The sequence below is a fragment of the Nematolebias whitei genome, chromosome 11 (genome assembly GCF_014905685.2).
Source record: "Nematolebias whitei isolate Nwh7 chromosome 11, NemWhi1, whole genome shotgun sequence".
Classification (NCBI taxonomy): domain Eukaryota; kingdom Metazoa; phylum Chordata; class Actinopteri; order Cyprinodontiformes; family Rivulidae; genus Nematolebias; species Nematolebias whitei.
Window position 1 is genome coordinate 46,449,568 of NC_056508.1, and position 12,119 is coordinate 46,461,686.

At 41.7% G+C, this 12,119-nt stretch overlaps 1 protein-coding gene across 1 annotated transcript in view; it reads left to right on the plus strand.

The window, feature by feature from the left end:
• The window catches only part of prkcz (protein kinase C, zeta), a gene marked incomplete in the record, with an annotated part of 124,479 nt that overhangs the window by 9,402 nt on the left and 102,958 nt on the right, over positions 1 to 12,119 (plus strand). Inside the window, 3 exon segments of the mRNA XM_037685061.1 lie at positions 2,284 to 2,405; positions 3,792 to 3,881; positions 6,926 to 6,976. Of these exon segments, the coding sequence (XP_037540989.1) occupies positions 2,284 to 2,405; positions 3,792 to 3,881; positions 6,926 to 6,976 (263 nt within the window).

Below are 12,119 nucleotides of genomic sequence, written 5' to 3' on the forward strand. Positions count from 1 at the left end.
TCTAGGTGTAGTTCCTATGGTCCAGGTGTAGTTCCTATGGTTTAGATATAGTTCCTATGGTCTGTAGTTCCTATGGTCCAGGTGTAGTTCCTATGGTCAAGATGTAGTTCCTATGGTCCAGGTGTAGTTGCTATGGTCTAGGTTAAGTTCCTATGGTCCAGGCATAAATTCTATGGGCCAGTTGTAGTTCATATGGTCTAGGTGTAGTTCCTATGGTCTAGATGTATTTCCTATGGTCCAGGTCTAGTTCTTATGGTCCAGGTGTAGTTCCTATGGTCCAGGTGTAGTTCCTATGGTCCAGGTGTAGTTCCTATGAGAAGAAAGATAAAGAAAAAACCATGTTAATGAAATAAAAAATGACAAATACAAGCATGAACAGTAGAATGAGTGAGGACATGCGGTCAGTTTGTCCTCCAGCAGGCTAAGCCTAAAACAGCAGAACTATGGGAGAGTTCAGGAAACCCAAGCGGACCCTAACTGTAGGATTTATCAAAAAAGGAAAGTCCTGAGCCTTGTCTTAAAGTAGACAGTGTCACAGACACACAAAGCTAAATTCTAGAAACTTTAGCATCTAATGTTTTTTTAATTTCCTTTAGTTTCATTATTTGTTTTTTAATCCAAGATGCTGAAACCTGCATCGACTTTGTGTCCTGAAGATAAATAAACACAACAAGAAGTAATTCTGCATCATCGCCCGTACTCATGTTCGTTATTACGCCCTGTTGCTCTGATTTAATTACAAGACATCTAATGGATCGATGTGAGGTAAGTCTCCAGTCTACACACACTCAGGTGTGTGTGTGTGTGTTGACAGTGTGGCGCAGTGCCTGCTGAGAGCCAAGCTGTCTCTGCTCCACCTTGTCAGAGTCCAACTCAGATGTTCCATAAACGCCCCCGGGAGCCAGTCGGACGTCCTCATTGGGACCAGTCAGCTGACTCGCCTCCAGAAACTGGTTTTAAACAGGAAAATGTGCAGCTGATTGTGTGTTTGGGTCGTGTTGAATGTGAAAACATGCTGTCCAACGATCCGCGGGCCCAGCAGAGCCCCGAGGGTTGATGTTGAAACCGAACATTCACACCCTTATTTAAAGGAGTCCTCGGCTGATAAGGGTGTGTGAAGGCCGGGGCTGATACGAGACTGTGAAGGCAGCGTTTATCAACACATTTATTTTATGACCTTTGGTTTCAGCCGCCAACTTTCTTAAGTGTCTGTTTTATAGCTAAAGTATTTAAGCAAGGGCAAAGTCTCCATTCAAGACTTCTGCTCAAGAAAAGTCTAATCCAGTGGTTTTCAAGATGTACTGGTACCGCTGAAGGTACGTTAGCTCCCTCTTCTGGTGCGAAGAAGCATTTTAATCATCTGTTGACTGTTTTAGCTATCCACGATCTCGTTCATTCAGTCAGAGTTCCTCACCATAGATGAGTGTAGGAGCGTAGAGGGCTCAGCTTCCCCTTCACCACAACGGACCGGCACAGAGTCCACAATACTGAGGAAGTTGCACAGATCCATCTGTGGATGTCACGCCCCACTGACTAGCTGTTAATTAGTCAAATTCTAAGTGGTTTATTTGAGCACTTGCACCATCTTGTGTTGATGTGAGACCGATCTTTGCTGCAGTCTGAGCCCAGCAGATATCTGGACCCATCTCTAACAGAAATATTCACAGTTTCCTGTTTGCATCCTGTTCTTGTCAAATATCAGCTGAATAAACCAGCTTACCAATACACTAAAGGGAGAGGTTAACGTTGAACTGAATATTAGTAAATACAACAAAGTCCATGCTCAATAATCCAGGTATACAATCCAACATTTTTCAGTCTGGTCATCTGGACAGTTTCTTTTTTTTGTGCTGAAACGTTTCGCCTTCGATCCAGAAGGCTTCATCAGTCAAGGAAACACACAACAAAACTGATTCTTCCCCCAACAGCTTACTCCAAAGTGGAACAAACCAGTTAGGTTGGTGCTAAGATGGTGTCTTTGGCACGCCCCCTCCTCCATCCTCCTCATTCCATCTTAGCACCAACATAACTGGTTTGTTCCACTTTGGAGTAAGCTGTTGGGGGAAGAATCAGTTTTGTTGTGTGTTTTCTTGACTGATGAAGCCTTCTGGATGGAAGGTGAAACGTTTCAGCACAAAAAAAGAAACTGTCCAGATGACCTGACTGAAAAACGTTGGATTAGTAAATACATTTACTTTTTAAAAAAAAGTGTATCTGTCTGTGAGTTTGACCGTTCTGTTTAAAAATAACGACGAGCTCTGACGTTTCCTGTGTTCATTTCAGTTACGTGCTGATCACTGACCTGGCGGCCTCGGTAACCTTCGTGAAGCTGTGCGAGGAAGTGAAGACCATGTGCAGCGTCGCCCAGCAGCAGCCGATCACACTCAAGTGGATCGACGACGAAGGTGACCACACTTCATGATCCGGACGTCAGCCTGAGAACGCAGCGTAGTAATTCTTGCATTCAGCTTTGAGCCACATGTTTCAGTGAGCATGCCAACCAGCAACACTGGTCTTACAGCTGGAACACAATGAGGTTTGGTGGGATGTCTTTCTTAGATCCAAATTCTGACGTCCGGGTCAAATACCACACACAGTTGTGATGTACTGTAACCTGAAGCACAGAGCTCAGAGCAGATCAGACTGAGACGTTTCATACCTAAACTCAAAACTCATCTTTCACACTGTTGATGTTTTTACCTGTTCATAGAATGCATGAATGTGCAGCACGGTAGTTCAATTCAATTCAGTTTATTTCTGTTGCACCAACAGACAAGAGAAGCTGCCTCAGGGCACTGAACAGAAACATTCACATACATAAACAGCCAATTAGTAAAAGTTCTCTATGGAAGGAAGCAGCAGATGGAGTTGAATCTTCACTTCATCACAGTCCCCCATCCTGAGCGAGCACAAAGGAGACAGTGGAAAGAAAAAACTCCCTTTTAACAGGAAGAAACCTCCAGCAGAACCAGGCTCAGGACGAGCGGCCGTCGTCCGGCTGGGTTTGAGAGGACAGGAAGTAGAAACAACCACAGAATGACAGGTCCAGGTGTGGTTTCTATAGAAGGAAAGATAAAAAAAAACATGTTAAGATAGAAATAATTACAAATACAAACGGGTAGAGCAAGTAAAGGCAGCAGCAGAGAGAGGACATGTGGTCAGGTTGTCCTCCAGCAGTCTCAGCCTATAGCAGCATAACTAAGGGATAGCTCAGGAAACCCTAACTATAGGATTTATCCAAAAGGAAAGTCTTAAAACTGGACAATGTGTCAGCCTCACAGACAGAAACTGGAATTTGGTTCCACAAGAGAGAAGCCTGATAACTGAAAGATCTTCCTCCCATTCTACGTTTGAAAACTCTAGGAACCACAAGTAAACCTGCAGTCAGAGAGCGAAGTGCTCTGTTAGGAAAATATGGAACAAAATGATCTGTAATATAGAATGAATAGATATAAGTTTAGTGGTTAGCACTGTTGCCTCGGAGCAAGCAACCTGGGCTCGATCCCCGGGTTGGACCTGGGATCTTTCTGGGTTTCTGTTTTTGAGTTCTCCTCATGGGTTCTCTCCAGGTGCTCGCGTTTCTTCCCACCGTGTAAAAACATGCACGTGAGGCTGCCTTCAGGCCTCCATTGCAGAAGAGATCTGTGGTCTCAATGGGATTTGCCTGGTTAAATAAAAGTGAACAATTAATAATAATAATATTAATAATAATAATAATAATATATACGTGCGTGTTCATGTGACAGGGTCACATGTTCCTGAACGTTAGCCCGTCTGTTTTCTGTTTGCAGGAGATCCTTGCACCATTTCCTCTCAGATGGAGCTGGAAGAAGCTTTTCGGATTCACAGTCGGACCAAGAGATCCGGACTGATGCTGCACGGTGAGTTACTTTTCAAGTAAAGAGTTGACTTCTATTGAATAAAAACTTTGATTCTAGAGCTGGAGTGTGGTTTAACACAAAATGTGTTTTAGGTTTTATAATTAATCTCAATCACATTTTATCAAATAGTAATATTCAACACAGTAAGCAAAGACTTCCATCCATCCATCCATCCATCCATCCATCCATCCATCCATCCATCCATCCATCCATCCATCCATCCATCCATCCATCCATCCATCCATCCATCCATCCATCCATGCATCCATCCATCCATCCATCCATCCATGCATCCATCCATCCATCCATCCATCCATCCATCCATCCATTCATTCATTCATTATATTTTACCCACTTCTTCCTTTTCGGGTTGCGGCAGTCACTGGTGTCCATGTCCAGCAGTCACTGTGTGAGAGGCGGGGGACATCCTGGACAGGTCTGCAGTCCATCACATGGACACATGGAGACAAACGAGACAATCATTCACTCTCTCACTCACACCTAGGGACGATTTAGAGTTACCAATCAGCCTAACATGCATGTTTTTGGTCTGTGGGAGGAATTCTGGTCGGATTTGAACCAGGGCGACCTGCTCGCTGAGAGGCAGCAGCTCTACCAACTGCACCACCGTGCCGCCCCAAAGAGTTTCAATTCTAATAAATTATGGTTGATGTCTGAATCAATGAATAAACATACCTGAAAAAAAAGTTAAATCAGGCCATCTGTCCAGATTCTTCTTGGTTGAAACGTTTCGTCTTTTATCTGAACGACTTCGTCAGTCTGAGGCCTGCCACAAACTCTGTTGTATAAATAACATCTTTTCAAAGTGGATCCAACCAGTCTGCTGTGGACTTCCAGAAACTAACGTTTCACACGTAAAAGGAGGAGCATCAGTCTAACAGTCGATCGTTGGTGGCCTGATGGCCGCTTGCTCTTCACAGAACCAGCCTGAGGACAACCCGGCCAAAGTGGTTCAAAAAGGAAACATGCATGAACTTAAACAACAAAAAGTTTTTTTAATCTTGTATATTAATTTAAGGTATATTCACAGATGAGTGCAAATTCAATGTACAAATGAAATATTTTTAATAATGATGATGACATTTATGATAATAAAAGTAACCAACAATAAAAAGTTAAAGATAATATTATTATAAATAAAGCTACTGCAATTTCAGCAGTCTCCACTGAGACCATCATTTGGTCTCTGTGGGCCGGTTGGACCAACTACCTGTAGACGGCAGAGACTCCTGAAGGACGGCTGTAGCGTTCGCTTCAGTACCAGTGTTCGCAAACACCCGTTTTCTTTTACATCAAACCTTGATGCGCTGCGCTGATGAGAAAATTCCTTTTGGCACAGTTTACACATAACTTTGTTCTTCTTCATGCTACCATTAGGATTTATTTATTTATTTTCCCCCGCCCAACTTGTCCTCCATTTCTATTTAACAAATGTCTTGAGCTACATGCTGCAGGTTTTAAACACACTTTAGGTGCATTACTGCCACCTACTGGGCTGGAGTGTGAACAGCAGCGTTATCAGCAGATCCCGATCGAAACGGAAATTTTATCTGTCGCCAATACCGATATTAGGAGGGGCGACCACCGATAACCTATAATGGCTGAAAAGTTTTGAGCCTTGTCCACCCCCATGAATCTAAGGACTGATTCCTATAACTACTGACAACGAGGCTAACGTGAAGGAAGTGCAACTGAACACTAAGGTTAGCTTGCTAACTTGAGAGGCGCTTAGCTAATGACAAGCAGGTTGGATTGAAGAGAATTTATTATTGTTGATTTTTTTATATTACAGATCAGTTATAAAATAAACTTACCATGCTCTGTTCAGCAAAATACGCTCCACGGTGTTGCTCCCTGCTTCGTCTGTGCTGAAAGTGAAAGTTAAGTGAACGGCCATGACTTGAAAGTGGTCTTCATGCGCCCTCTGCTGGATACATTGTACAATTTCGGCTGGTTCCAGCATTTTAGGGGTGAAAATTATGTGTTTATGTCAGCGCATAATGGAACAATTATCACCGATACGATATGTCCCCAAACGTTTATATCGGCCCAAATTATTGGCCCTGCCGACATATCGGTTGTGCTGTAGTTATCAGTGTTAAAAAGAGGGGAACTGAAGTGTGATTAAATGAGCTAGTTTTTAAAAAAGTGTTATTTTTATCTGTAATTAAGTAACGTGTTAAAAGTCTCGACCCTAACCGAGTCACAAAAATCCCATTTTGTGTTATAAATAATGACTAGCACAGAAAAACCTTCTGAAAATGAATTAAAAAATCTGAATTTTTAAACATTTTAGACTTTCAAATGTTAAAAAGTTTAAGGAAAGCCAGCATTTTTTTCTCTAAAGTAAGTTTGTACCAAAGATTTCAAATCAATCCATCGTTTTGCCTTTTAAACTTTCAAATTCCTCCATTTTTTTAAATGTCTGGTTACGATCTGCTGACCGTGGAGAATAGTATAAATCCCTTTCACATGTTTTAAATTTAAATTATGTGCATTTTTAAAAATGTTTCAGTCTGTTTTGATTATGAACTGGAGCTCCTTCTTTCATTGTCACTCTTAAAACTCAGTTCTTGCATCAAATCTAGTTTAAATCTTTTGTTTAGTTGCATTATTTTCATTTCTACCTTTAATATTATCCGTAGTTGTCTTTGATTTGTCTACAGGTGCATCTAAAAAAAATAAATAAAAATAACCATTTTATAGTTTTATTTAACTGTTATTGATCTTATAACTTATAAAAACATTTTCCTTCCAACAGCAACATGAAAAGTACCAGAATGAAGTCAGTGAATGTTTATGAACCTACTTTAAATACATTTTAATGCCAGATACTATTATAAAGACTAAAATTTATATTTTACAAGAACGGCTTCAGTGTAACAGAAATCTGTTTGATCTACAGATTCACCCCAAAATAATCAGGTGACATTAAAAGTTGTTGTTATTCTTCTTTAAGTCTCATTTCCCCTGGATTATAGTAAACGTAATAAATTAACTTTTTAAAACTTTGTCTGTTCCAGTTTTCCCCAGCATCCCGGAGAAGCCCGGCCTGCCGTGTCCCGGAGAAGACAGTGAGTGAAAACCTTTTATTTTTCACCTTTCTCTGAACCCGTTCTCCTCTCAACCTTTCCAGCGGTGAATCAGAGGCGGCACATCTGGATATAATGTCAGAAATGTTCCGAGTTTAATATTAAATATCTTCAAGTAAGACACCGTGAAAATCAGTCTTTACTGATTTACTGTTTAATAATCTTTCTTCTGCTCAACGTTTGCTTGGTTTTCTCTTGTTTCCTCCTGCTGTGAATTTATTCATGTAAAGGATCTGAAATTAACACGACTCATCGCGGGAGTCTGGATTTTATTTAAAGACGCAAGAAACGAGCTCGGGACAGTTTTCACATTTGCGTGAACAGTGACAACCCTGCAAAGAAAGTTAAGATGTTTGTAAAATACAAATAAGCAAATCGGCTCTTCTTTGTTTTATTACCAATTTTTATTTTATTTTAATGAATTGGAAAATCCTCCATGCTGCACTCGGTTTTATTCCAATACGCCTTAGAACCAAAATATTCCTGGATCAGTTCTGGTGTGGACGAAGCCCCACCTCTGCTAGCTTCTGATGCGCGGCTGCTGATGAGTATCTGAGTAATCCTGCGGACAAACAAACTGAACGAGCCTCGTGCGCTCCGAGGCCGCACAAGTTTAAAAGCTGTTCCTCTAATGAAATGGGACCAGATTTCTCTTTAGCTCTGCACAATGATGAAGCTCTGCAGAGCAAAGGGCGCGCTGTAATTAAAAGCTCCGGGTTTGGGCTCTTGGGGACGTCGGCGTGCTCAGTCAATTTCATGGCAGCCCTCTTATCAAAGAATATGATACTTTAGTTCAAATTGAACAGTTCGCCCCGAAGACCTGGACTCGCCAACCATGAATTTCTCTCTGGATTCTCTCATGAACTTTTGAGTCCAAAGAAATGAAGACAGAATCGTGCTGCGGTGAACAGTTTGGATTCCCCAGCTGTCAACGGGTTGACGAACACGGGGGCAAACACTTGTAGCTGAGCGTTCAGCGAGTGATGGATTGTCTGTTAGCTGATGTTTAGCTGATTTTACAGATGCTCCCATTTAATTAGGCAAAATAAACTGTTTCTCAATCTGGGTCACAAATGGAGCGAGAGATAGATCGACAATGAATTGGGGCCTCGTTCGCGGTAATGAGAGCGTTGGTCTGGTCTGTGGTGGGGAAGAAAGATCTGAGAGAAAGTCATGAGATTGCGGATTCAAGCGGCCGAAACAATCTTCTGTCGTGTGTCCACCCTTAGAGACGGGGTGAGGAGCTCGGAGTAGAGCCGCAGCTCCTCCTCATCGAAAATCAGCTGAGGTGGTTCAGCGTTTGATTAGGAGGCCTCCTTGGTTAGGCACGTCCCGCTGGGAGGAGACTCCTCAGAACTCGTTACACAGATTATAAATCTCCGGTCTGGGAAGACCTCGAGGCTCCCCAGGAGGAGCTGGGGTGTCTCTGGGGAGCCCCATCCACAAAGGAGCAGCAGAAAATGGATGGATGGAGGAAGAATATGGTTGTACACTTTATTTATTTATTTTGAAAAAGAAATCGTGATGTAGCCCAAATAACGAAACAAAAAAGTTAACCTAATTTACTCAGAACAGAGATGAATTAAATGTTTAAGACCTAAAATGGATTAAATCAAACAGTTTTTAGGTTTTAAGCCATTGAAACTGCAACATGTGTATATTTATTTAAACATTGTGACTAAGTTTCCTTCGTACTGGTTCTGCTGGTTGCTCCTAAAGTTGTTGATCAAAGAGTTAAAATCCATATTTTTATTTAAGACTAGTGGAGATATTCTGTTATCCAGAACTTAGCCTGGTGTTAATCTGTTAATCCAAAAGTGCTGATGTATATTCTCAGTAAACCTTGATAATCTAAGAAACATTCTTAACGCATTTGACTTGAAGTTCAACAAGTTTACTTTCATTGATTATTTATTTATCGATGCACATCGTAGGTAGAACTCACGCGGCGGCGAGAAAATTGAGATAAACTATAAGAACCACGTTGAAACTCGCGGTGAAGTTTGTGCCAGAGTTCACCAGAGGTGTGTGCACGTGAAGAACGCTTCTAACGCTCCAGAACTGTGGAAACGAAACTTAAGCTGGGCCTCAGACGCTCGTGATGATTTCAAGAGAAAATTAGTTGCACAGTTATTATTTTTAATTCCTGAAGCATGAGGGTGAGTGCGTGCGAGTGTTTGTGGTCTGCCAGCAGCGGTGAAGCTGGTGGAGAACCTTCAACCTGCTCAATGTTTTAAACATCACGCAGTTTTCCATGAAGGATCCTTGAAGCTGGACTTGAAATGAGCTCGGAGGCGACGACACAAAGAACTCACAGTATCTTCTGTGAGCCATGAGAACTTTAAGAGTTTCATCTTTGCATCTGATTGACATTTTAATAAACATCTAAATATTATTGTCCCTCCCCCCTCACACCGTTTGCTGCCCCCCACCCCTCGCTGTGTTTGCCGTGGCGGCAGGTTTCTGCAGCGTCTGGACCAGACTCCTGGGCGAGAACGTTTGTGTTTTATGGTAGGGGAGGTTTCATTTCCTGAGACAGACTCAGTTTTCTGTTCGAAGCGAGGAGCTGAACTCGCTCTGAAGGTGCGTTCGAACAGACGCACACCTCGTGCGCCGCTTGTGTTCGTGTGCGTCTCCTCTTCAACCTTCACCTGCTTTCTGCTGATGCTGGTCATCTGAGCAGAGGACAGGAGCGTGGGAGCACTGAAGGGACGATAGGTGGAGGGAAACATTGTTGTTCATTCATTTACAGTGTTTATTTTCAAGGCCAGCTCCAAACTCCTGCTACAACGTTCACACACGGAAAACTCCCTGAAATGACTAAATATGAACGGACCAGCTGCTCTTCTCACAAACACACTTCACGTTTCCAAACCTACGACGCAAACGGTAAATAATTTGTCAGAGTAGATCATCTGTAACCAGCTGATATAAAAAATAATTGAGTTTTTTTTAAGTCCAACACTTCATCTGTTAGTAATAGAAGTACCGTATTTTTTGCCCAATAAGTCACAGTTTTTTTTTTTTTAAACAAGTTCTGCAACTTGTACACCAAAAGACAAAATTTCTCATATTTATAAACCAGTTTTTGGCTGAGATGTGACCGGTTTCATTCATTCTGACTGAAAATATTGAACACTATCATTTTCAGCCGCTAGATGGCCCTCGAGCAGTATGACATGCCGTTGTGTCATCTAATGGGTAAAAGTGGCTATTAATGATACAATCGGCTTGCCGTAGCCTGCCACCATCGTCTGTCTGGAGCAACCATCAAATCAGCTTCATTTCTCTGCACCGCCCCGACGAAATGCAACTGATCTGACCATTGAAGTGCATTTATTAAGTAAAAGTTCAACTGAGACACACCTTTACTATAAAGTTGAACAAACAAATAAATGTTTTTAGGTGGCTATCTTGTTAAATTCTTGTTAAAGTCCTCCCGTGCACGCTGCCGCGGCCGCCATTTGGCAGCCAATCGATTTTTGGTTGAACACCAGCCCACATTTCCAGGTTGTCAGCGGTGACGCAGAATAGATGAGACGTATACGGTGCAGCGATGTTTTCATGGCTTGTTCCACTTCATTAGACATATTTGGACTGATGCCACATGTTGGGCGGTGCGACGCAGAAAATACGGTAATAGTTATTTTCTAACGTTCTAGAGCAAACGACTTCAGATTAATTCATTCTGATTTGCAGGTGAGTTTGTACGACTGGTTTAGTTCCTCCTCGATGCTGTTTTTATTGTTTTTAAGTTTGAGCTTCAAAATCTTTAGATAATTGTTTTTTTATGATCATTTTAGAGGAGAGTTATAGTTCTACAGACATGATTTAAACACAGCTTCATAATTTATTTTTAAATTTAAGGGATGCATTTATTATTTTTTATGACCAGGCGTTTGCTTCAATTTTTTTTAATTTAAGGTGTGAAGAGAAAGTAAGATCAGACTTTATTTATCTCACAATTAGGGATTTAAGATGTCACAGCAGCAACAAGAATGCACAGAAAAAAAAAATATTTTCAACATATTTACAGAAAAAAGTTTATGTGCACATATAAATATATAGTATGTACATTAGAGCACGACCAGTATGTACATTTTGTCTTTCGCTGATATTAGGAGGGTACAGTGACCGCCAATAACCGATATAATGGCTGCAAATTTTTATTTTTCTCCGTCCCAAGAATGTAAGAAAACAGCGAGTGGGGCGGGGCTTGTTTATTTAGCGCAGCTGTTAGCAACCATGAAGCTAAGCTAATCAGATCCACGCTTTAATTAGTCCCACAGTAGGTGTACAAGTGGTGCACTGGTCATAAAAACTGTCTTCTAACGTGAGTTCACATCTTCTATCCTCCACTGTTCACCATAAAGTCATGAAGTGTGTCCCAAAAATATAAATCAAACAAAGAAACACCTTTACCTGTTCGTTGTTTCAACAGTCAGTGACGAACGGTGAAGGTGTAATTAGTAGTGACCGCAGCAGGGTTTCTTATTTTTCTCTACAGAAAGTAAAGATTTGAGACAAACAATACATTTTACTGAGAGCAACAAAGACAAAGTTACTAACTCTGATACATTTCATCTCTACGTTAGATTTATTGCTCTGGATAAAGTTTTATAAGACAACAGCCTATGCTAGGTTATCAAACGCTAGCTTGACAACTTGAGAGGCACGTAGCTAATGACAAGCGAGTTACAGGATGGAAGAGAATTCATTGATTTTTTTATTTTTTATTTTATTTTACAGATCAGTTAAAATAAACTTACTATGCTCTGTTCAGCAAAATACAGATATTTTACTAACAGACTCACTCGGATATGTAAAACATTATAAAAGTGTCACAGGTTGAGTTCATTTTATTTAGACTGTGTGTGTGTGTCAGTAGAGGGTAGGAGCAGGTGGAAATGGATGGTGCGCTGGACTTTCCATCAGCATCAAGCACCGCCCACTCTCAGCCCCACCTCCCTCCTCCACGCTGTCACCTCTTTTCTTTTTCCCAGCATCCCCCTCTCCTCTCCTCCGCTGTGTGGCACCGCCGTCTCCTGGGCGGGGCCTGCGTCTCTGCTGCGTCGCTCAAAAACCCCACAGAGTGAACGTGAAGTACCGGGGGGGGGGGGGGGGG